Here is a 21,612-nt window from a genome sequence, read left to right as displayed (position 1 = left end):
CTGTCTTCTCACAGTAACATGGATTTTCAGAAGTAATTTTTTTTGTCTCCCTGGAACTGTGTTTCCATCTGTCGGTGGATCAGTGCAAGTGCCCTGATTGCGACGCTCCAAGGTCATGTCCTACTGACCTTGTTCCAGTAGCTGCAGGTCTGACACGAATGCTGTCTCAGCGTCTGTCAAAGCCGTAAAGCGAATGTCTCCAAGATGCAGAATTGCTGAGAGAATTACAAACAGGTTCTCCACCTCCTGCACATATTTTATGCAGAATTAAAGATAAAGAAGAGATCTGTTGGGCACACCAGTGAAAGGCAATGCTTTATAAAAATACAAATTCTATTAGTTTGTATCATTGGCATTTCCTAAGTTAAAAAGTACTCATGTGTGAACCGCTAACAGGAAATTTGGATTTAGAAATCAAATTGGAACATATCTAGGACATAAAACAGCAAGATTACCTTTTTTCATTTTGTTTTAATGTAAATCACATTAACTACTGAGTTGAGAAAGTTTGTAGTATGTGATTAAAAATACTGAAATATCTTTAATGGATGCATTATTTCTGCAAGATATAAACATATCTTCTGCATAGAGAATTTCCATCAAGACAAATGCTGTATCTGGGAATAGCAAGGTTTGTTTTTTCCTCAGCCAACTGCATTCACAAACAAAGTGTCTAGCTCTAAATTATAACAGGTTCCTGGTAGTAAAAGCTGTAGTTAAGGTCTAAAAGAAACAAAAGCAACCTGCCTTACCCACCATGATTGCATGCTAATGTTCTGATGCCTCTAAGGCTGTGAAGCAGTTATCTTTAGGGCTAGATTTTTCTTGGCCTCATTTTTACCACAGCAAGAAGAGAACTAATTTTCTTGTTTTGTTTTTTTTTTGTTTTTTTTTAATGTTTTTAAATTCAAGCAAAAAAGTGGTCCATGAAATATGAACCAAAAATGCTAAGACATGGAAAACATTGTGTGGTTTTGGATGTTTTTTTAAGGTCAGTTATATAACAAAAGTGCTCCTTTAAAATTACAAAACAGGAAACCTGATATCCACTATAGCATTACATGGCATTATGCACAGCAAACTTAATGGATAATTCTTGAAATATTTTTGAAAAATAATATTTGGAACCTGATTCTACTGAAACACTAGAAGTGACAGTGAGAAGTCTCACTTACTGGAATTTGCAGAATAAGATTAAAAAAATACACTACAAATAACAGTCAATACGTCCCCTTTATTCTCTGGTGACTGCAATGAATTCAGAACACACTGAAACCAAGCTTGGATGACTTTTCATCAGTTTTCAAAGCAACAAGTCATAAAAAGCTTTTCTTCTTCTTGTTCCTTTCTCTAATAAATACGCCTGTCATCAGGGGACATTAATAAAAGCTTACAGTCTTTCTGGGATACAGACTACAGTACCTCCAGTGCTGTTTAAGCAAGTTTGATTCTCTAAACTACATTTTAAGACAAGAACTTCAGTCTCTTACTGTATGAGATAGATGTAAATAGGGCAACAGTATATTTTTCTATTACACAGTACCAAAGCTGAAGATTAAAAAAAGCAATATATACAGGTGAAGTCTGAATAAGATAGCTCTTACAGTAGAAGAACTGTCAGGCTAATATGGCATTCAAGCTAGGGTGCTATACCCTGCTTCTTGGGAATGCCTCTTAGGCAAGATGGAATGGCACTCTGGTACAGCATACTTCTCGCTTGCTTGTTAGCTTGCTCAGAACTGGTTTGGGGGTGACTGTACAGCGCTGAATCACGGCAGGCTGGGATAGCTGTTTATTCTGGTGATTTTGATAGGGTCTCGGGTTTAGTTCACATTCCAGATTCTCAAACACTTTCTCATTGTGCTATAAGATGCATGTCCCCTCAACTTAAAAACAATTTTTTAATAAAGATTAACATACTTTGCAAGATACCATTAAAGACTGCTAAGGAATGTTTATGTAGTTCTTCAAAAAGATAATCTATTTTATCATTAAATGTGGCTAGATGGTCAAGGAATAATACATACAGACCTTTCCATGTGCTTCAGAAGTAATGGGCAGAAATTTCAGGAGACGTGTTTTATCTACATATTCCCCTTTAACCTCCAGCATGGGTCAGTCTGCAGTACCCTGGAGCTCCACAGATTTCTAGCCTCCTAAATGATTATTCTAAGGCTGCCTGGATATAGAGGAGCCTTGAAGACGGTTTACGCTTTTCTGAGAGGCAACTTACTTCCTTTCAAGAACTTTGAGAAAAGTGAAGTGGAAATGCTGGATCCGAAAGAATCCTGTATTTTTCTATGCAAAGTGTTCTCAGAGAGTTTCTGCAGGCTTCTAAAACGTGATTCATTATGCATTCAACTATTTATTTGTGGGCTGAACCCCTTCCTCAACAGAACAAAAAGGTTAATAGAGTAGAGACATCCACCAATCCTTGAACACTGGGCTAAATGCAGAACTGCCTGGCACTTTTGCTACTGAGGTCTACAGGTGCAGAGCTTGAGTCATTAAGAGTAAGGAATAACTTTGTCAAATATAGCCATATGTGTTCTATTTTGTACATGGCCACATGAATATTCATGAAAAAAACGAACTCTTTATATTAAAAGGTGGCATAGGTTACCAAAGAACATTTGTTACTACCTTAACTAGGGAATGCCAAACAACTACATGATGTACCATCACCACAGAAGTCTACCTCACACCTAAATAACAGCTTCAGCGGACTCACAATTTTTTTTGCTGATAGCCCTTGATCCCTTTTTATTACAACTGTTGCCCATCTGTCGTTTCTTATGATAATCTAGCATACTGTCACATTAACTTTTCCTCTGCTTTTTTCTTGCTAAATATCATGTAGGGGTAAAGGAGTTTTTACCTTCATGCTTATGCATTTGTTTAGCAGAAGTGTCCCAGCTACAGTGTGCTAGGTAGCATATACATATGTAAGAAATATGGAGTTTGTTAAATATTCTGGTATCCTGAAGGGAATTACACAGTTTACATGAGTTCTTATACTCAGCCCTCCATTTCTCGCTATTCCCCTCAAACCTCTGTCCTCCAGAACCTCTTCTTGATTAATTTTCCAAATTATCTTCTTCATTAGCTTTGTAGGATTAAAGACAAATACCAGACCTATCTTCTTGTTGCTTTTTTGGGGTTAAGTCAGCTCTTTCAAGTTACCCAGCTCTAATTTTGTTTGACTAAATATGTATTTACGTTTTTTCAGGTGCTGCTAGCAAAGGCATTTAGAATGTGTGTTTCACAAAATTAAAAGGGACAGGGAGATAATCAGGAAGAGGAAAAAATTCCTGCGGGTTTTATGAGGTTTCTGTCATATGGGATTTGATTGTTTCTTTTTATCTATGTAATTTAATTGTTCAGAGTATTATATCTTGAAGCTGTTTGGTGAATCTTTAAGAATGAAAAAGATTTACATTGTTGGTGCTGTGTCTAATTAAAAGTGATTACAGTAATTTCCCTGGAGTGAACTAGTACTGTATACTGTTTCAAGGTCTTAACCAAGAGAAAAAAAGAAAGACAGCAAGGCACTTCTTTTCCCCACAAAAGGTTATCAGTAAGAGTTCCTTATGGCCTACTTTTAACTAAGTAATATAGTTATTTTAGCCACAAATAACATAAGCTTGTTTAACTTACCAGGCTATTGAATCCCATAGCACCTAGAGCTTGTTTTAGTAGGGCTAATTTCTCCCTGTTCTGAGGGTTGGCTGTTACCATCGTCTCTTCCAGTACAGTCTGGCTTAGATACCTGCACAGAAGGAAAACAGCATATATAGTATTTACAAGGCTGGTGCACAATCAAACTTTTGAGGTTAAAAGCCAGCTTCACCCTTCTAACCAGAGGTTTATTACAGATTTTTCTCAGCCTTTGGAGGGAATAGTACCAGTGACAGAATGCTCTGTATTTCTTTCCTTAAACTTTTGCTTAAGGCTCCTCCCTTCCAACTTTAGCCATACACGTAAGCTAAAACTTCAGATTTAATTTATACCGCTGAGAGTTTTGCCGTTCTTGCACTACCAGAGATTCCCCTTCACAAGGAAGATGTGAGAAGGTCCTCTGATAACTCTGACTGCTTTAAATTCCCCTCCTGCTGGCTAGAGAATAGATCAGCTCTTATCTGCCTGATCCCATGATGATCATTCGCTCCCTTAACAGCTGAATGGGTGACAGGTATACTCAGCATCTCTTAGAACAAAGTAGTAACTAAGTACATAGAGTAGTAAGTGTACAGCCCTTAAGCTGTACTGCTTTGCACATTGTGAAGCAAAAGGAAATTTTACAAACCTTCCCAAAAATAATGATTAGAAGAGAGAGACACCTAGTGCAGCAGCTAATTCAGGAAAGAAAAAACAGACCAACATAAAGAGTACTAACACAAACCAGAATAATCAGAAACTATAGTACAACAGGCTATTGAAAAGAACAGCAACCTAACCTCTACAACAATGTATTTTGACTCTCTTTATATATGTCTATGGGTCAGATTTTTTAAAGTATTCGGGTAACTTCATACAGCTGAAATCACTGAGAATGAGGTGTCTGAATATCTTATGGGATCTGATTTTTAATTACATCGTGCTAAGAATGTAAAAAGTTGTTTTCTTTTATTATTACCATTAAATTATCATTACCACTAAAATACACATTCATCACACAATCTACAATCTTCACAAACGTCACTTCCATCAACAAAAGAACTCCCCACACCTAAATCAAAATAACATCATCACAACACCAACAAAGGTGGACAATTTACACACACTTCACCCCTCATCCCTTCACAACAATTACAACAAAAGTTCCGCACAACTATTCTGCTCTCTAATAATGTTCGGTCCATGATCTGTCACATAAAGATAGGAAACAATACTGGTTTAATTTCTAACGATTCTTGTTCACAATCCTATTCTAATTGCACTATAGAGGAGACACGGTTTCAAAATAAAACTATTACCACAAAAAGTCTGGCAATGGTCTAGTAAGCGTGATAGCTCTTGTAAAGGTGGCCTTTTATTTGAATGTGTTTAGCTTTTTGAAATACGTGGAAGAATGATTTAGTATTCTCACTTTTCTAACTGATAATGAGGTTTATGAGGTATATGGGATGAAATGCAGAGCACATTTTTAGTGGATTGATACCAGATTTACCAGTGTGAATTTCCTTTGAAGTGATAATGGTGTAAGTTACCCCAGCAAGTGGGCAGAGGAAGAACGATGGGAAAAAAAAGGTGTGCCTGGGTGCATAAGCACTTTTTGTGTGCACAGGAGAACTCACTCAGCAGATGATCTCAAGTACAAACAAGCCTCAAATCACAGTGGCTAAAGCTGGTGAATTAACACAGCCTTTGAGAACGTGGGTCTGTGAGCATCACTGCCAGAGCTCTGCACATTTCCTTGAGGTTACCAAAAACATTAATTTTGTCCAAATCAGGTAGATACAAATGATAGCACAGCTGTCAAATTAGCTAGAGCAGATGATACAAAGTATATGCCAGGTTTGTTTTTTTTTTTTTCTGGGAGTTTTTACATTGCCTGTATGTTTCAAAAGAAGGCTAGAATACTTCTGATACTGAATCTGGCATGGAACCTACGGGTATAAAGGTTAATCCAGGAGAAAATTTTCCACTGTTCCGAACCGCTGCATGAGCTTATACCAGTTCAGTGTTGTGCATCATGTGTTGGTGGCATTTTTGATCCATAATTAGGAGATTTACAGCAGCATCTACTCTGCTGTCAAAATATCCTATTGTTGAATGGCCGGAGGAGTTGGAAGCTTAAGGCCATTTCTGCAAAAAAGCCTCCTCGCTGGTGTTCTCCCTGAAGAACTCTTTGTCTCCCTCTCTGTGTACTGAGCAGGGAATACTCTTTCCTGTCCTATGAAGAGAATATTGTATACTTCTCTTATTTAAGCAACCCCATTTAATTAGCTCTTTTTAGCATAGTTATGGTGCTAGTGGGTATCGTCATAGTAAAAAGGTGGGTGAACGCTACCAACACAGGTAGCGGCATAGCAAAGTTACCCAGAACACTCATTCCCTTGGAGGAAAGAGCTGAGCTGTGATACGAACCAACACGCGGCGGTTCTTGCCTTCAGCGCAAGCACTTCTTGCTGATACAGCAGGGGGCAAACTGGGTATCCGCCAAACCAGATGCCTGTGGCTCCAGCAACCCATCCATAAAGTGCAGCATCTGCCGGCACATGCCTGTTGGAAAAGAATCTGACTTTTCCCAGTATAAATCTCCTGAAGATTTAATCAGCAGATGTGTTGGTGCCCTTGGAAAAGGCTGCAGTTGGACATTTTCTAAGGTGCGCTTGAATTTAGAATCAGTTTCCCCAGTCTAAAAGCAATTAAATTGTTTTATAACATGTCACGAGGCCCACTCATTTTCCAAACTATTTAAGGACTAATGAAATACGAAAACTGCTTTGAAGATATGCACATTCAACAGTTATGTGTTTATAATATAAAGTATATGCATATTAAGGATGGATTAATTGTATAGACTACTTGGAACTGTTGATGGATACCATACGACTTCTCCATAATGCAGAAACTATACAGTGTAACAGAGTAGGGGTATAATATATACTAGCTGTACAAGGAATTGCATTTTTCTAATTATTGTTAAGTTCATTCTACCTCAGAAACATAGTGACATTTAGATAGAAATATGAACAATTTTTTTTGCTTGTAAAACATTTCCCTGGAATCTCCTTCTTTCCATCTTAAAGGCCCTGAGGATGAAAAGGGCTCGAGACACCTTTTGTATTAATATTACTACTATCAACTATTTATGCTTAAGAACCAGAGTCCAGAACCAATCTTAAACTGTCGCCTCTCCTACAAAAATAAGGAAAGGGGAAAGGGATGTGTCACAGCGCAAAAGTCCTAATAATAATGAAACAGTCTTTTATTGCAGATACATCATTATTCCATAAAATGTAAAAGTTTTTTTCAATACGTATAGCTTTCCTCATATTTATAGTGCATTTTTGTCTTTTGACATTCAAGTGGCCTGGATAGAATCACATTGCTAGTGATGAAGAAGGATTAAACTGCTTAAAATTTTTTAGTTACTATTTTTACTCAGATTTTCGTTATTGCAAACTATAGTGTTATAGCCATCATATTTATGAAAACCTATGCTGTTACTAGAGTGTGTGTAATGTTCCTATAAGTTTCCAGCAAGGTAGTCTGTGTTCAAATGCAAACGAGACCTAGTGACTCCTGAATCCTTTGTTGCTGAAAATTTTAGTTAAAGAGGTACTACTGCTATACAAGTCAGAGGTCATGTTCCATAATATCCAATGCATGCAGGCTGCACATCAATTGCAGACTTACTTATCAGAGTTTTATTAGCCTTACTTGCATATCTCTGCATGCAAATTCATTCTGCACATGCACATTCACATTAGCTTACTGTAGCTTTACAAAAAGATTCTCAGACTTTGGCTGAAGTTGAGCCTTTTAGTTGAAGGTAGCTGCTCAGACAATGATATTTATATCTCCAGTAAAAGTGACAAACCAAACCGTGTATGCAGTTCTAATAATTAACTCCTTTCTGTCTAACCATTTGTTTAAATGCTACCATGTTGACATTTGCATTGGACTAGTACTCTTGACGGAGAGCTTATCAGCATACAAAAAAGTTCTAAGGACATGTGATCAGTGACTGTTTATTTCAAAAAAGAAGAAATTTACTGATCCACAAAATGGGGTTCTTTTAAGAAGATAAATTAATCAATAATTGTAGTAGAGTATAGTCACTTTGAGTAAAACACAATGCTGCATTAGACACACAATTTCTTGAGAAATGTAAGACTATCTACATAGCTTTTTCTCCCTGTTTTTTCTTCTAACAGTTCTAATTTGCAGCATTGTAGCATTCTCATTTATTTTAGTCTCTCCAAGGGAAAAAAATGACTATTTAGAAGAAAAAAATCAATGGTGGCTATTTTTCAGTATATTGCTTATCATAGCATATAATTTTTCAACCATCATTTGAATGACATCATAGGTCAAATTTTCAGGTATGGTTGTGACTGGTGTGTCCAAGAATATAAAAAAATACTTACTATGACATTAATTCTTTATGTCATGTAAGTCAACAATTACCTTACCTGTTTACCTTACCATTTTTGTTATAATTGTTACATATAATCATAATTTGTATTATTCAACCTATACCTGCAGTAAAGTTCATAATTTCATACATACATCTCAAATATGAAGGAGAAATACATAGGAACAAACGTCAGCTTACTAATACTGAGTTTTTGAGGCATATACATATTTCAAAATTACTTACATAACCTGACTGGTTAAAAACTTTCTTTAAAGTAATATTGTCTGCTTAGATGACTGAGCAAATAACAAGGAGCTGAGACTAAAAAGTTTTAACTATCTGTTTGCTGCTCTGCCAAAAACTCAGCAAAGCAATAGTTGATTTGGATTGAATTTAAATTCATTTATTTTCTTTTGAACAGCAACCCAATAACATTTAGTATCAAATGAAGCAATCTGTCTTATTCAACATAAACAAAACATGTCCTTTCATTTCCTTACAAGAAAAGCAAAGGAAATAAAAAGTAGGACTCACAAAATTATTACAGAAGACGAAAGTGTGTTTTTATTCTGTCTTTCCTATTAGAACTGTTACATTTTTATAAAATCTGTGAAGAGATAAAAATAAAAAAGTTCCAAATTTGATAATTAGAGGATTTATTTGGGAAGAGGGCACCCCTTTTCTGGTTACTGTCTCATAGTCAGCATGACCCACAGAAAAGATCTGGAGCTTTCCCACTCAGTGTGTTAGGCAGTCCATTTCAAAGTGAGTTCAAAGCATCTAGAGCATGAGGAGATGTTGAACCTTCGTGTTTCACGTCTGAGGTAAGTGGTGCAACTTCCCAGTTAGCTCATGCAGAGGCATAAAAGCCTAGCACAGTCCACTCAGGAAGTTTTGCCTTCTTTCGGTGGGAAGCTCAAGAACACCGCAGGCTTTCAAAAATAAGTTTTTCTTGATATTTTGAAGCATAGTCAAAGCAAAGCCAGAAAACAATCACCTTTTGGCTATGGATTTACTCCCCAGTCTTGAAATCTGGCTCACACTTTGTTCAGAATTCAATGTATCTATAAACTTCCCGGCTACAGTCATCAAAGTCTACAGACTGTAGTTATCAGCATTTCAGGGAGATCTGAACTGCTGATGTATGTCATATAGGGAACTTTCCAGATCTCTAGCAAATAAAGGTTGGCAAATAAATGATATTTTACACTAGTCAACTCTTTAGATAACTACAATCATAAAGGACTTCAAGCTGTATTGTTTGTAGTTGTTAAGTGCGAAAAGAAGACCTTGGTACACAACACTGACCACAGAGATCCCACGGCTTGTCACAGGGACCCTGTAGTAGCAAGCCTCCCTAAGGACTGTTGTAAACTTTGATATTTCACTAACAGAGTAAATAAGGCATTACCAAAACACTGTCCCAACACCTAACTACTTTGCATTTGTGAAATCTGACACTTGAAATGTTCACGTATTCTATACTGTTCTTACAGCCACTTTATGCCATATACCTATATACATCATTGCTGTTTATCATACAGAAATATCTGTTCATTACAGTGGTTCAACTCATATCTGACAGTGAAGCTGTCTGAAAGAGATTAGTAGGTTGCGTCCACTTCATCAGAAATTCCCTTTTGTCAGGACAGTTAAAGTTGGGTTCCAATTAGAGGAGACAAGGAAGCATGGTTTTGCCAGATGGACCCTTCTTTTCAGAAGGCTTTCCTGAAGTAAATACATTCTGTCATGAATAATTAAGAGAATTCTTCATGGGATTATATCATTAAGTGCTTGTAAGTCACTATAAAAATTTAGGATAAAGCCCTATGATGAAAGAAAAGGGATTTTTTTTTTTTTTTTTTTTATTTTAAGTTAGCATCTAGCTGCTTGCTACTTGACTCCTTTCCTGAAAGAGGATGAGTCCTGACACATCTGCATATTGTTGTAAAACTTTCTGGGCTATAGCAGGCTTGATATAAGGGAAACAATACAAAACTAGTTGTTAGTCTTGAACTTTATTATAGCTGATAACTCAGTGCAATAAATGTTGCTTGTGGTAGTAAGGATTTCACCAATCACAGTTAACCTCTTCAGTAAAAAACCTCTGGTTACAGGCAAAAACCTTCATTTTCTAATTGCTTATACTCAGAACAATTTACCCATTTGAGGTCTCAGAGTATTCTAAAGTTTCTGGGCTGTGCTCAGATGAGAAACAGAGGACATCATTTTAATACAAAAAGAAAAACACAGAAGGAAGGGGCTGAATAAGGTTATCTATGCTAGTTTATTGGTGAGAGAAAGTGTCAGAGACCAGATGAAAGCACATTTTGTCAATGAACTAAGCCAAATACGAATGAGTACTATAAAGATACAATTTAACTAAGAACTATAAAATAAGACAAAGGGATAACTGAATGTACAGATTCAGGACAGGTGAAGCTGATTAGGCAGTGGATCATCAGAAAAGCATTTATCATAAACTAAATGAGAGTCAAGTATGCCTTGAGATCACAAAAAATTAATCACCATATGTAACACCCTTATTTACATATGCCAATGTAAGAGGCATGAAATACTTAGCATAGTAAAGCTTCAACTGGAGTATTCTGTGTGATTTTGGGCATCCCATTTCAGGGAAATCAGGATCAGTTAGAGAAAATCCAGAGGAAAGCAACAGAAAAATGTCTCAGAAATGACTTAGAGCAAAAGAGTTCATTAAACACAGCATACAGAAGGCTGAGAAAGATATTGCAAAGAGGAAAAGTCCTACAGTCCTACAGTCCTTCGGGCCCAAAACCATGGACATGCAAATACCACTACTTTACACACCTGACCTGAGGGATACAGAAGAACAGAGCATGAAACAGATCTTAGAGAAATGAGCCAATTTCAGAGAGATGCAAAATGTGAAGGTACCATACTAGAACTAAGATATGAAGATTATTTCCAACACTCACTTCTGGATTTTGATACTGCATTCCTATCAAGTCTGCAGAGGACATCAAACTGGGGGGAACAGCCAATATGCTGGAGGGTAGGGCTGCCCTTTACAGGCTGAGGAAATGGTCCAACAAGAACTTCACGAAATTCAGCAAAGACAAATCCAAAGTCCTGCAGTTGGAAAAGAATAAACCCTTGCATTGATACAGGTAGTGAGCTGGGGAGCAGCTCTGGGGAAAAGGTCCCTGGGGACCCCGAGGACAGCGAGCTTGGTGGGAGCCAGCAATGAGCCTGGACAGCAGAAATGGCCAGCAGCACCCAGGGCTGCATCATCAGGAGCATTGCCAGGAGACTGGGGGTTGTTTCCCCCTGCCCAGCACTCACTACCAGACCACATCTACATATTGCAGCCAACTTTGCACATGCACACACACAATACACAGAAGACATTGCTAAAGTGGGATGAGATCAATGGAAGGTCACCTCAAAGGTCGAGGCTGGAGACATGATGTGGGAGGCTTGCTGAGTGAGCAAGGCTTGTTCAGCCCAGGGAAGGGAAGGCTCCAGAGAGACAAACATCCTTAGAGTTTTTCAAGACTTGACCGGACAAAGCTCTGAACAACCTGATCTGATCTCACAGCTGGCCCTGCTTGGAGCAGGCAGTGCACTAGGGACCTCCTGGAGTCCCTGCCAAAATTAATTATCCTATGATCCTATGAAGCACATTCAACTTATTTCTCAGATATGTTGGGGGTTTTTTGAACCTCATATGCAAACAGTAATTTTGGACCCAGAAGAGCAGGAGAACAAGAAAAGGTGGGTCTTGAATTGTTGGGAACATTACCTTGACCTTTGAACAGACCCTAAAACACAAAAATTGAACACGGCTCTTAGAGCCATTAAATATCTGAGGACAAATAAGTTTTACTTAGAAATCTACATTGTTTAAAATCTGAAGGGATGACAGTGTTCTAAAATCAGAACAATCTTAAACATCAGAGCTCTACCAAGGATGAGTCAAAAGAGAAAGAGATTATTTGTGCACTGCAACTCCTCTGCTTAGGTCAGCAACCCTTTTCACTAGGTTATCTAGTAGTTAAAGTAGCACAGCATTATTATTTTACGAGGAGGAAAATGTCTTCTCACCTTGGAAATAAATATTTGGACACCAACTTCTAAACAGTCTTTCATTTCTAAAATTTTAGAAGACTTTAATTTTAAGAAAAACTGATATGAACAATTTACCATGGGGAAATTTCCAGACACTTTGATCACCTTCTATGAACTAGAAACCAAAGAAAATGTCTTTTAGGATTTTTTTTTTGTATATTCAAAATATCTGGAGAAATAGTATCATTGGTAAGTCAGAAGATTTCCATCAGTTGTTTTAGAAAGAGCTGGGGCACAGGGCCAAACCCCTGAAATTTAGGAAGATATCCCATGCGAACTGTATCAAAATAATTGCCAGGATATGTGCTGTGACCACCACCACCATCTCCAAGTTAAGTCAACTTAGCTTAATTTTGTATATAGACAATAAATGGTTTGTATCTTCCGCATGAAATTATTCATTCATAAGTCTAGGAGGATGACTGAAAAATAATCCTTTCTTGCACAAAAACACTCAGGGAGGATAAGATTTTTACTCTACTGGGCTTCCAGGTAAAGGCATACACTAAAAGAGTTCAATCTTACTTTACTTAGATCTTAGTTCTTATGTTGTATGAAGTGGGGAAAAAGATAAATCTGAAAGTCACTACAGAAACTTTGCTTATTCTAAATATCATCCTGAGGCAGAAAATCACAAGTTTAAAGATTCAGAAATGATAGAATCATCTTGCTGGTAACAACTGGGAACATGAATGCAAATGCAGCTAAAACAGTCCTGGCATTAGCTTACGAATCAGTTAACTTTTCTCTTTCTTTTGTGTAGCTGTTGCAGTAGATTTTCAAAGAACCTGTCTGTTTGCACAGTAGATCCTGTCTTGATACGAAGAGCTAGACCAGATCTCTGGAGGCCCCTTTCAAACCAAGGGCAAAGGAAAATATTATTTCTCTCTGTTTGTATTCCTTTAGCTGGTGAAAGGAAAAAAAAACGTATGAGAAGATCTGAATGTCATAAGCTCTTCTTTTCTGAGATACCAGGGTAACTGGTTCCTGTGAGGAATTACAACTTTTATGGTGTGCTTTCTTCTTCTGATCGACTTGCCCACGTGTCATTTCTCTGCTACTAGTAAGAATTCTCTTAGCTAACTCCAAGAGAAACAGAATAGTATCAACTCCTATTCTAGCACAATTGACCATGCTGTCTAGTACATTTATTTTGCTAAAAGGAGTTCAAGATTAGTGGGCAAAGAATTCAAATGGAAGCAGCAAAGAATAAATATTTAACATAAACAAATAACTAAATACAGGACTCTGTATCAATACTTAATCATGCAAATCAAGCCACTGCAGATCATGTTATGAATCAGAAATTTTGGATTTTGTCTATAAATCCCTTATTTCTTTTATAAAAGTGATGTACAAATAAAACTTAATATTAATTCACTAATTCAAAATAGCTATTAAAACTGGGATCCTAATACTTGATATTTATTTACACAAGCCAGAACTTTTTGTTCTCACTTAAAGAACAAAAAATCCACACTTCTTTTTTTAATATCATGCTGTAATCATGTGGAAACATCTCATGCAGTAGTTCTCCAAAACGATTATGTGCTGTCCAGTTAAAGAAATTCAGAACAGAGAAATGAAATCAGGCTGTTTCAAAACATCATCTTCATCCTAGATACAGTTTTCTGCATATCTCTCCCCTCACACAGAGGTATCCAAATTTTTGTAATTAATTGTGGTGAGAGTCAGGAAATAGAACTGACTTGTCACTTGCTTTGCATGTGCTGGTTGACGAGTCAGTTTTATAGGCAACTGGTAGGAAATACTGTGTTTATTTCCTAGAGGAGAGCACGTCGCTTAGACTGAATGGATTCAGATATGCCTGTCGGAAGCATTCACACACTTCTGGTGTTGTAAAGGCTTTTATTACAGCTTGACCTTAATTAAAATGTGTCATTAAAAAATGCATACAAGCATCCTCTCAGTGCTAGCTTCTATAAAATGATGCATCGATTGTTCTAAAAACAGAGACCATGCACGTCATGACATATTTAGTCCTTTCAGGCCACTGGAACAACAAGAAAGAAGTACAGATTTTTTTTTTTTTTTCTTGCCAGGTTTACATGTACTGTGAAATAGAATAATGATTTATTCTACCACTGTATATTGTCCCAATTCAGAAAAACATTTATGTGTGACTGACTTCAAACCCGTGCTCCATCCCACTGATTTCAGTTGAATCTTAGTATTGTAATAAGTGCTAGTATGAAGCACAACTGGAAGTTACAGGTTGACACCCTATGTTGAGCTTTGATTCACTAAGAAAGGCAGACGAGATGTTTAAGTGAGACAGCAGGAGATAAGTAGTACTGGAGACCTAGACTTCAAGCTGCCCTAAGCATTGCTTACATAATTTCTAGGCATATCACCTTATCATACATTTACTTCTACACAATGCAATGCAGTATTACACAAAGATTCTTGAACTATATCTATATGACCTAGGTGTAGTACAGAAAGCACAATAAGTGGGGTTAACTACCTCAAACTGACCACTGCCTCAACACAGCTATGGTACTTTTTGCACGGCATCATCTGAGGTGTCTCTGCTACACTCCACAATGAGCCATGCATAACTTGTCTTTTGCCTCTACCTGTCTTTATATAAAGTCTAAAACAAAGCCAGTTTTAACTGGATTTTTCTTATTACAAAATCTTTATTAATTGATGTTTTGTTGTTAGAAAATTCTCAAGAGAGTCAACGTCACAGGAGGATGAAGCAGTATTTCATAATTAGGTTCCAGCTCTAACACAATCAATATGCATGTTGTGGGTGTCATTTAATGCGACATTGTATTAAGAAGCATGGATTAACAAGCTAAATCCCTTCCTTCCCCTTATTAGTGCTGCCCAATGAACCATGTACCTGCACAATCATGTGAAAAGCGTGTGGCTTTTGCCTTTGCAGTCCCCATCCCTCCTTCCAATCCAGCTCAGGGTAGTAACCCTGATTAAGCACAATGGTTGTCACTGAAAATTCAACGTTATCAGATCAGTTTTTCATTTTAAGCTATGGTGGAAATTATAGTATCTCAGATATGTGTTAGTTCCAGACAAAATATAACCATTTATAAACCAGTTTTCTTGCAACTAGGTCAGTTTACTGTCCTCACATTAAATATTTGTGAAGTCTTTCTCTGAAATGCACCAAATTTTTCTAAAAGTTTAGCTATTCCTGTGACTACTTGCTAAATCCCAAGACTTAATTTAGGTATAACTAAACATCAAACTTAAGGACTGTTTTGCCAGACTGAGAAAGAATGACTTCATAGCTTTACATATGTTTTTAAAAATGTTTTAAAAACTGCTGGGAGGAAGGGTATTGAGTGTATAAAACCAAGACATGACCTTTCAAAAATAAATTCCACTAATCTCTACCATATTTGCAAAGTCACAGAATAAGAAATTACAACAAACATTTTTATTTCTTTAAATCTCTCATGTGAATATGAGAGGACAATGTATTCTGCTTAGTGAGAAAAAGCTGCCTTGCACTTAGCACTGTTTGATATGTAAACAGGAACGAGATAAAGACAAAGCAGAATAGTTGACATCAATGAAGTAAATGACATTTACAGAACATGATAATGAATAGCTTCTGGCTTTTTTCTCTGAGGGAGAAGGGGTGTATTTTACTGCCTTTTTTTCCTTTGTCTCCAGCTTTTAAACCTATTCCAATCTGAACAAATTTTACATCCTTTTAACCATGTTATGCAGTAGCACTGAGTTGGAATTACTGCTAACCATTTAAGTGCACAGATTTCTGCTCATGACCAGTGCAATAAAGCACCAAAACCATAATTTCAAAAATAGGAATAACTTTGTTAATGCTAAGAGGTAAAGTATTAGAACAATATCAATAAATTAAATATTGCAGATAGATTTGGTGGTAGTGAGAACACAGCTCTTATTTTTATTTTTCTAAACTAAGAAACTCACATTAAGATACGTCTTTTATAAACTGGTTTCAGCACAGAAAGCTTATATTAGCCTGTGTGTTGCTCAGTAAATAGTTTTGCCTTGACATTTTCATCAGATGAAATTTCAAATAATTCTGTAAATGTACCTGTGCTATGAAGTACATAAGTTTTTACAGACAGTGGCTATACTCAAATGGAAAGCAAAGAAATATAGCTTGGTCTTTATTCTCAAAATGCCAAATGTCTTTAGGCTAAACTGAGGTACATTTTTTTTTTTTTAAATTGTATTGATATTCGTGTGGAATAGGTTTAAATCAGAGACTCAGGCCTTCTGTCCCTAAAATTACATAAAAATATATATCTAGGATAATTCCATTAAAGAAAAAATTGAATGCACAACAGGAGTGACCCAAACCAGAATTTTTCACACCTCTGGTGACATTAAAAGAAATAATAAAGGCAGTACACCTTGTAGTGCTGTTTCTCTGGCTCATATCATTCAGTGTTTTATAGGACAGAATCACTCAGGAGATCACAATTTTGTGAACTATCACTTTACAAGGATAATTTTGAAGTTGAATATACATTAAATAAAGAACATAATGATGATGATGATGATGATGATGATGATGGTGGTGGTGGTGGTGGTGGTGGTGGTGGTGGTGGTGGTGGTGGTGGTAAAAAAGTAGCAAATAATGAGCATTGCTGAACATGTAAAGAAAATAAGTCAGTCTGCATGCAAGTGCAAACTGGTCCAATCCATGTCCTGAAATGCTTCAGAAATTCTGTTTGAACTTTGCTCCTATAACCAAGAGTAATTTTGTATTCCTGTGTTCAGACTTACTTTGGCACTAGTTGCCAGGTAGATGTCATTAAGTTTATGAGCTTCAAGGCATTTCTCCATCAGCATTTGCTACTTCTTAAATGCTGATTCATTAAATAAAACTTACTAGGTTAAGAGCCACAGTATCAGATCTAAAATTTAAAAAGTGTGCTGAGTACTTGCCTATACCTTCCACCAATATCCAGTTAAAACGTTGATAATATATTTCAAAATGATTTCACATAAACACTGATTGTAGTTCATGGATCAGTTTCAGATCAGCTGATTTACAAGGAGCCCTCTTCTTCCCCTATATGCAGGCATGGCCATGTGTATTCAGGTATGCTTACTAAACAAGTAATTCTGAACAGTAAGATCCCTTTAAAGCCCTTTAACTTGGCCAAAAAAAAGTTAAGGCCCCCCAAGACACTAGTCACTCCAGTGACTTTTGAAGTACTGGGAAATACACATTAATTACACAAGAATAAGACATTTTTAAGGAGGATTAATATAATTAATTAATCAATAACAATTGTGTACCTATTACAGCCTAAGAAAGTCTCACATAATACAAGAATACGAATTGGTGCAGTACCTAACTTTACCCACTTGTTCTACAAAGCAAGAATATTCTTCTTTCTACTTTAAATGGAGTAAATATGTATGTATTTATATATGTTATCTATTCAGCAATCAATCAGCCACAATCATTAGTGGCCATCCCATTAATGTAAGCAGAGGGTCCTGGTTTTCACACAGCCAGCAAGTTACATGATGCTGAACACAGGGTTCAGTTACGGAGAATTTGTGGCTGGTCTCCCATGCTCAGCAAGACCTGCCTCACCTCCCCCTGCCCTGGGACTCATTTCTGTCCCAAGTGTGTTCCAGGACCGCCAAAACCAGGAATAAGATGGATGCGTGTGTTTGTGTGTGTCTCTCACATCTTCTCAACCCTCCCAGTAAAATCATGCCAGATGAAAGCTCACAAATGAACTACTTCTGACATTAAATTTCCCATGGCATCTTCCATTGCTTCTCATAAGGCAGGAAGTACTAAAGACCCATAAGCTGTGTGCTCAGCAAACCTGAAGTAAACTTTACAGGTTGCACATTGAGAACTCGATTGAAGGGATGCATCTAAGCAGGTTTCTCATGTGCTGAAGTTACACTGACTTTACACTGTATAAAAGGAAAAGACATTCCTAAATCAAGAGAATTTGCAGATTTACTTCAGTGCTTTCATGGTTTGTGCACCCAAATAGGACAAAGAGACTCCCTGTTGATTCTTATTGCTAAAATCCACACTGTGTTTACACATATGGATTTGCAGTTTGTGCAATTTAGTTCTGTAAGCAAGCTAGGTTGGTATCCAAATACATTGTTTTCTAAATAAAATTAAATAATAAAATGAAATTAAATAAAATAATAAAGTAAAATAAAATAAAATAAAACAAAACAAAACACAGAAGAAAGATGATAGCAGAATAAATTATGCCTCAGAGCAGCCCTTTTCTTTTTCCCTAAAATATATGGAAAGCTGGAATTGGAAGAGATTGAGGAGGATTATAATTGTGTGTTTAAAAAACAGGCTCCAGAATAAACTACAGAACCACAGAATTTGATAAGATGTTCCCATTTGTTCCAGTTTTGACTTAAGGACCAACCTAACTCCATAACATACTCACTGAAGTTAAGTTCATCATAGTACATATTTTATTAGATGCTGCTCCATTCCTCTTAATTGCTACCTGATTCAGGAGTCCTATTTAAACAGGGGATTTGGTCTGGAAATATGGCAAATAACAGATAAAAATAAAGTGGGAAAGCAATCACTGAGAGCATGATGGAAATGGGGAAAGGACTGTACGTACAAGAAAGTACAGATGCATCTCTGATAGTGCATCTGATTTCTCTAGCTGCACCTGAAACCAAAGACATGACTTATACAGAAGCAAACACGAAGAAATACTCAGAAATATTAGGATCCAAATGTACAATCTCTAGCAGTAGCAGTTGTAACCCATCTGGATTTGGGACAGGAAAGTGATAGAAAATAAAGCCCAAATGAACAATGATTTCAATAAAAAAATCATCAAAAAGGGTCCTATAGACTTTCTCCGTGTTTTATTCATTACTGGAAAAATTTAATGGCATAAGGCAATCTCCAAGTGTTTTTCAACAAATTATTCCACTAAATAAATGATTTTCCTATTAAATGGTATCATTTTCATTATTCATTTTTACTGTGAAAGGCCACATTTTTTTTTTTAATAAATGATTCACACTCTTCTTAGTCTTCGTAATCCTCCTTTGTAATCTTGGGTGAACAAAACAGATCACAAAACTGGCATCAGTGTACCAGCGTCAAAATAAACACTGCAATTACTGTGTAAGTTTAATACTATGCTGCAACACCAGCTTGGTAAACTGATTTCTACCCATTTAATGATTCGGTTATGTTAAAATTTCATAAAGGTTAAAGCAGAAATTAGAAGGTGCCAGCATTTGTCATAAGCCATAAAATACACTTCTCTGTAATTACGGTTACAAATGCATTTTGTTTGTCAAATGGTATTTCTACATTGTTTCAGTGCCCTTTTCCATCATTTTAGTCAGCAGAAAATTTCTACTAAGTTTTTTATTTCAGAGGACTTTCTTGATTTGCGTAGTTCTTTGTGCAAACTGGATTTGCCCTAACAATTTTTCTCACCTGTATTACTACTCTTCAAGAAATGTCGAAACTTCAAATCAGATAAGCAGAGGCCTTATTAGCACAGACAGGTCACAAACCAAAATGGTGTGTTAGGAAGCCCAGAACCTCATACATGTTTCTTCCTTGAAACACTCTGCACTGCTCCCATTCAGCTCTCCCCAGTGTGTCTCCTTGTCTGATACAGAGTGCTGTTTGCACAGATCTGATAAAAATACAGCTTTCCCCAGTTAGATAGGCTAATAAGCGTGTGAAAGTCATTAAGCATCCCCAAAACCCCTGTACTATTTTACTATTGCCTGGCAATCAAAGGTGACTTGAAACTATTGAAACTATACTTGAAACTAGTTTTGTTTCCTTTTGATATCAACCACTGAGTACATCAAGCTTTGTATGATTTATGTTGTATTGTACTAAGCTTCAGCAATAATACTTTGTGCCGTGATTCCATGAGATGTGTCATAAACTAACTGGAGATAAACAAGACCTATATGTAGAATAAAGAAGTTCCAAAGATCATCTAGGTAATGAGTGATTCAGTACAAGATATTCCTGCACCATTCTGTCCAGCATTTTATTGCATAAAATAATTTTAGAAGCCAAGACTGATGGACTACCATTTTTAGGAGCTGTATAAAACTGAGAGCCTAATGTCTTCTGGTCATTAGCACTCAATTAACATATTCAGAATACTTTGATTGGTTACTTGTAGGCTTTAGACAAAACTCAGTTTGAGTAGTTATATTTTAACTACAAAAAATCTGTGTGCAAATCCAGCAGGAATCAAAGGAAACTGCAAATGGCACTAACCTGGCACAATCAGGTTTAACCTCAGTGTAGAGGTCATTTTGAGTTATGGTTAATGAAAGAACTGTAGGAAGAAAACTATGCTATGCTTTGGGTTGACCTTGCCTAACTTTCCCAGAGAGAGCTGGCTAGAGTAACTGTAAAGCTAGCTCAGGGAGCTCAGTGAAGACAGTAAGTTCAAACAACGGTGAGAGATATTGTCTCTCTTAGATCTAACATTAAGTTGAGATGAGCTGAGTTCAACGACTGGGGCTTCCGTATGCCAATAACAATTTCTTAAATGACCCATTCCTGACTGGAAATTAATCTACAGTAATTGTATCAGGATGATTCTAAGAGTGACTTTTGAAATATAAATTGCAGAACTGTATTATTGCTCTAGATTTATGCAACGTAAGAGCTAAGTGGTTTCAGGAGCTGAATCCACTGAATCTCCCCCCACATATGAGACGATTAGCATCCTAGTAAAGTGCAGAGACATATTTTGTACTTAAACTAAAAGCCAAATGAGCTCCTCTACCATTTTTATAAGTGAGTAATCACATCTACTTTTAAGCTATGGTTTCTACGGCAATTTCATCCCTTGGAGCTACATCCATTTTCAGTCTGACGTGAAATACTGGTGGGCTGTCTAAACAGTCAGCACTTAATTTCTTCAACAGAGGACCAAATTTAACCTCAATTTATATATAACTTCCATGGATCTCTGGAGATTTCTTTTTTCTAACAAAAGGTTGAACTTGGCCAAGAAACTTTAAGGTGTAAGATACTCATCAACAGAATTCACAACAAATTGGAAAGTTATCTGGTTCATGTTACATTTAGTTTTGCATTTTCTTTCTCCATTTCAAGCATTTTATTCCAAACAATGTTTTATTGCATGTTTAATTTTCTGTTAAAACTAAGACAGATGCATGTTCTGTCTTCAGTAGACTCTATAGATCCCGGTGCTCTTAATTACCAAGTTTGTTTTTCTCTGGATTGAACATATTTCATTTTTTCCTGCCTCGTACTCTTTATCTTTCATGCCACAGACAGATTATTCTACTTTTATTTTCTGCATGTGTTTCTATATCATGCTTACCACAAACAAGACAAGAAAGAGAAAGCTTCTCTCAATCAAAGAAATAACAAATGGTATCAT

General features: G+C 36.6%; 1 protein-coding gene across 1 annotated transcript in view; it reads right to left on the bottom strand.

Annotated features, from left to right (window-relative positions):
• MYO16 (myosin XVI) overlaps positions 1–21,612 on the bottom strand; it is a gene marked incomplete at both ends in the record, with an annotated part of 315,156 nt that overhangs the window by 125,242 nt on the left and 168,302 nt on the right. The window contains 2 exon segments of the mRNA XM_082305019.1: positions 129–246; positions 3,658–3,769. Of these exon segments, the coding sequence (XP_082161145.1) occupies positions 129–246; positions 3,658–3,769 (230 nt within the window).

The sequence above is a fragment of the Platalea leucorodia genome, assembly GCF_965183815.1.
Source record: "Platalea leucorodia genome assembly, chromosome: 2".
Classification (NCBI taxonomy): Eukaryota; Metazoa; Chordata; class Aves; order Pelecaniformes; family Threskiornithidae; genus Platalea; species Platalea leucorodia.
The sequence above is the reverse complement of the archived record's forward strand: the minus strand, read 5'-3'. Positions and strand labels throughout refer to the sequence as shown.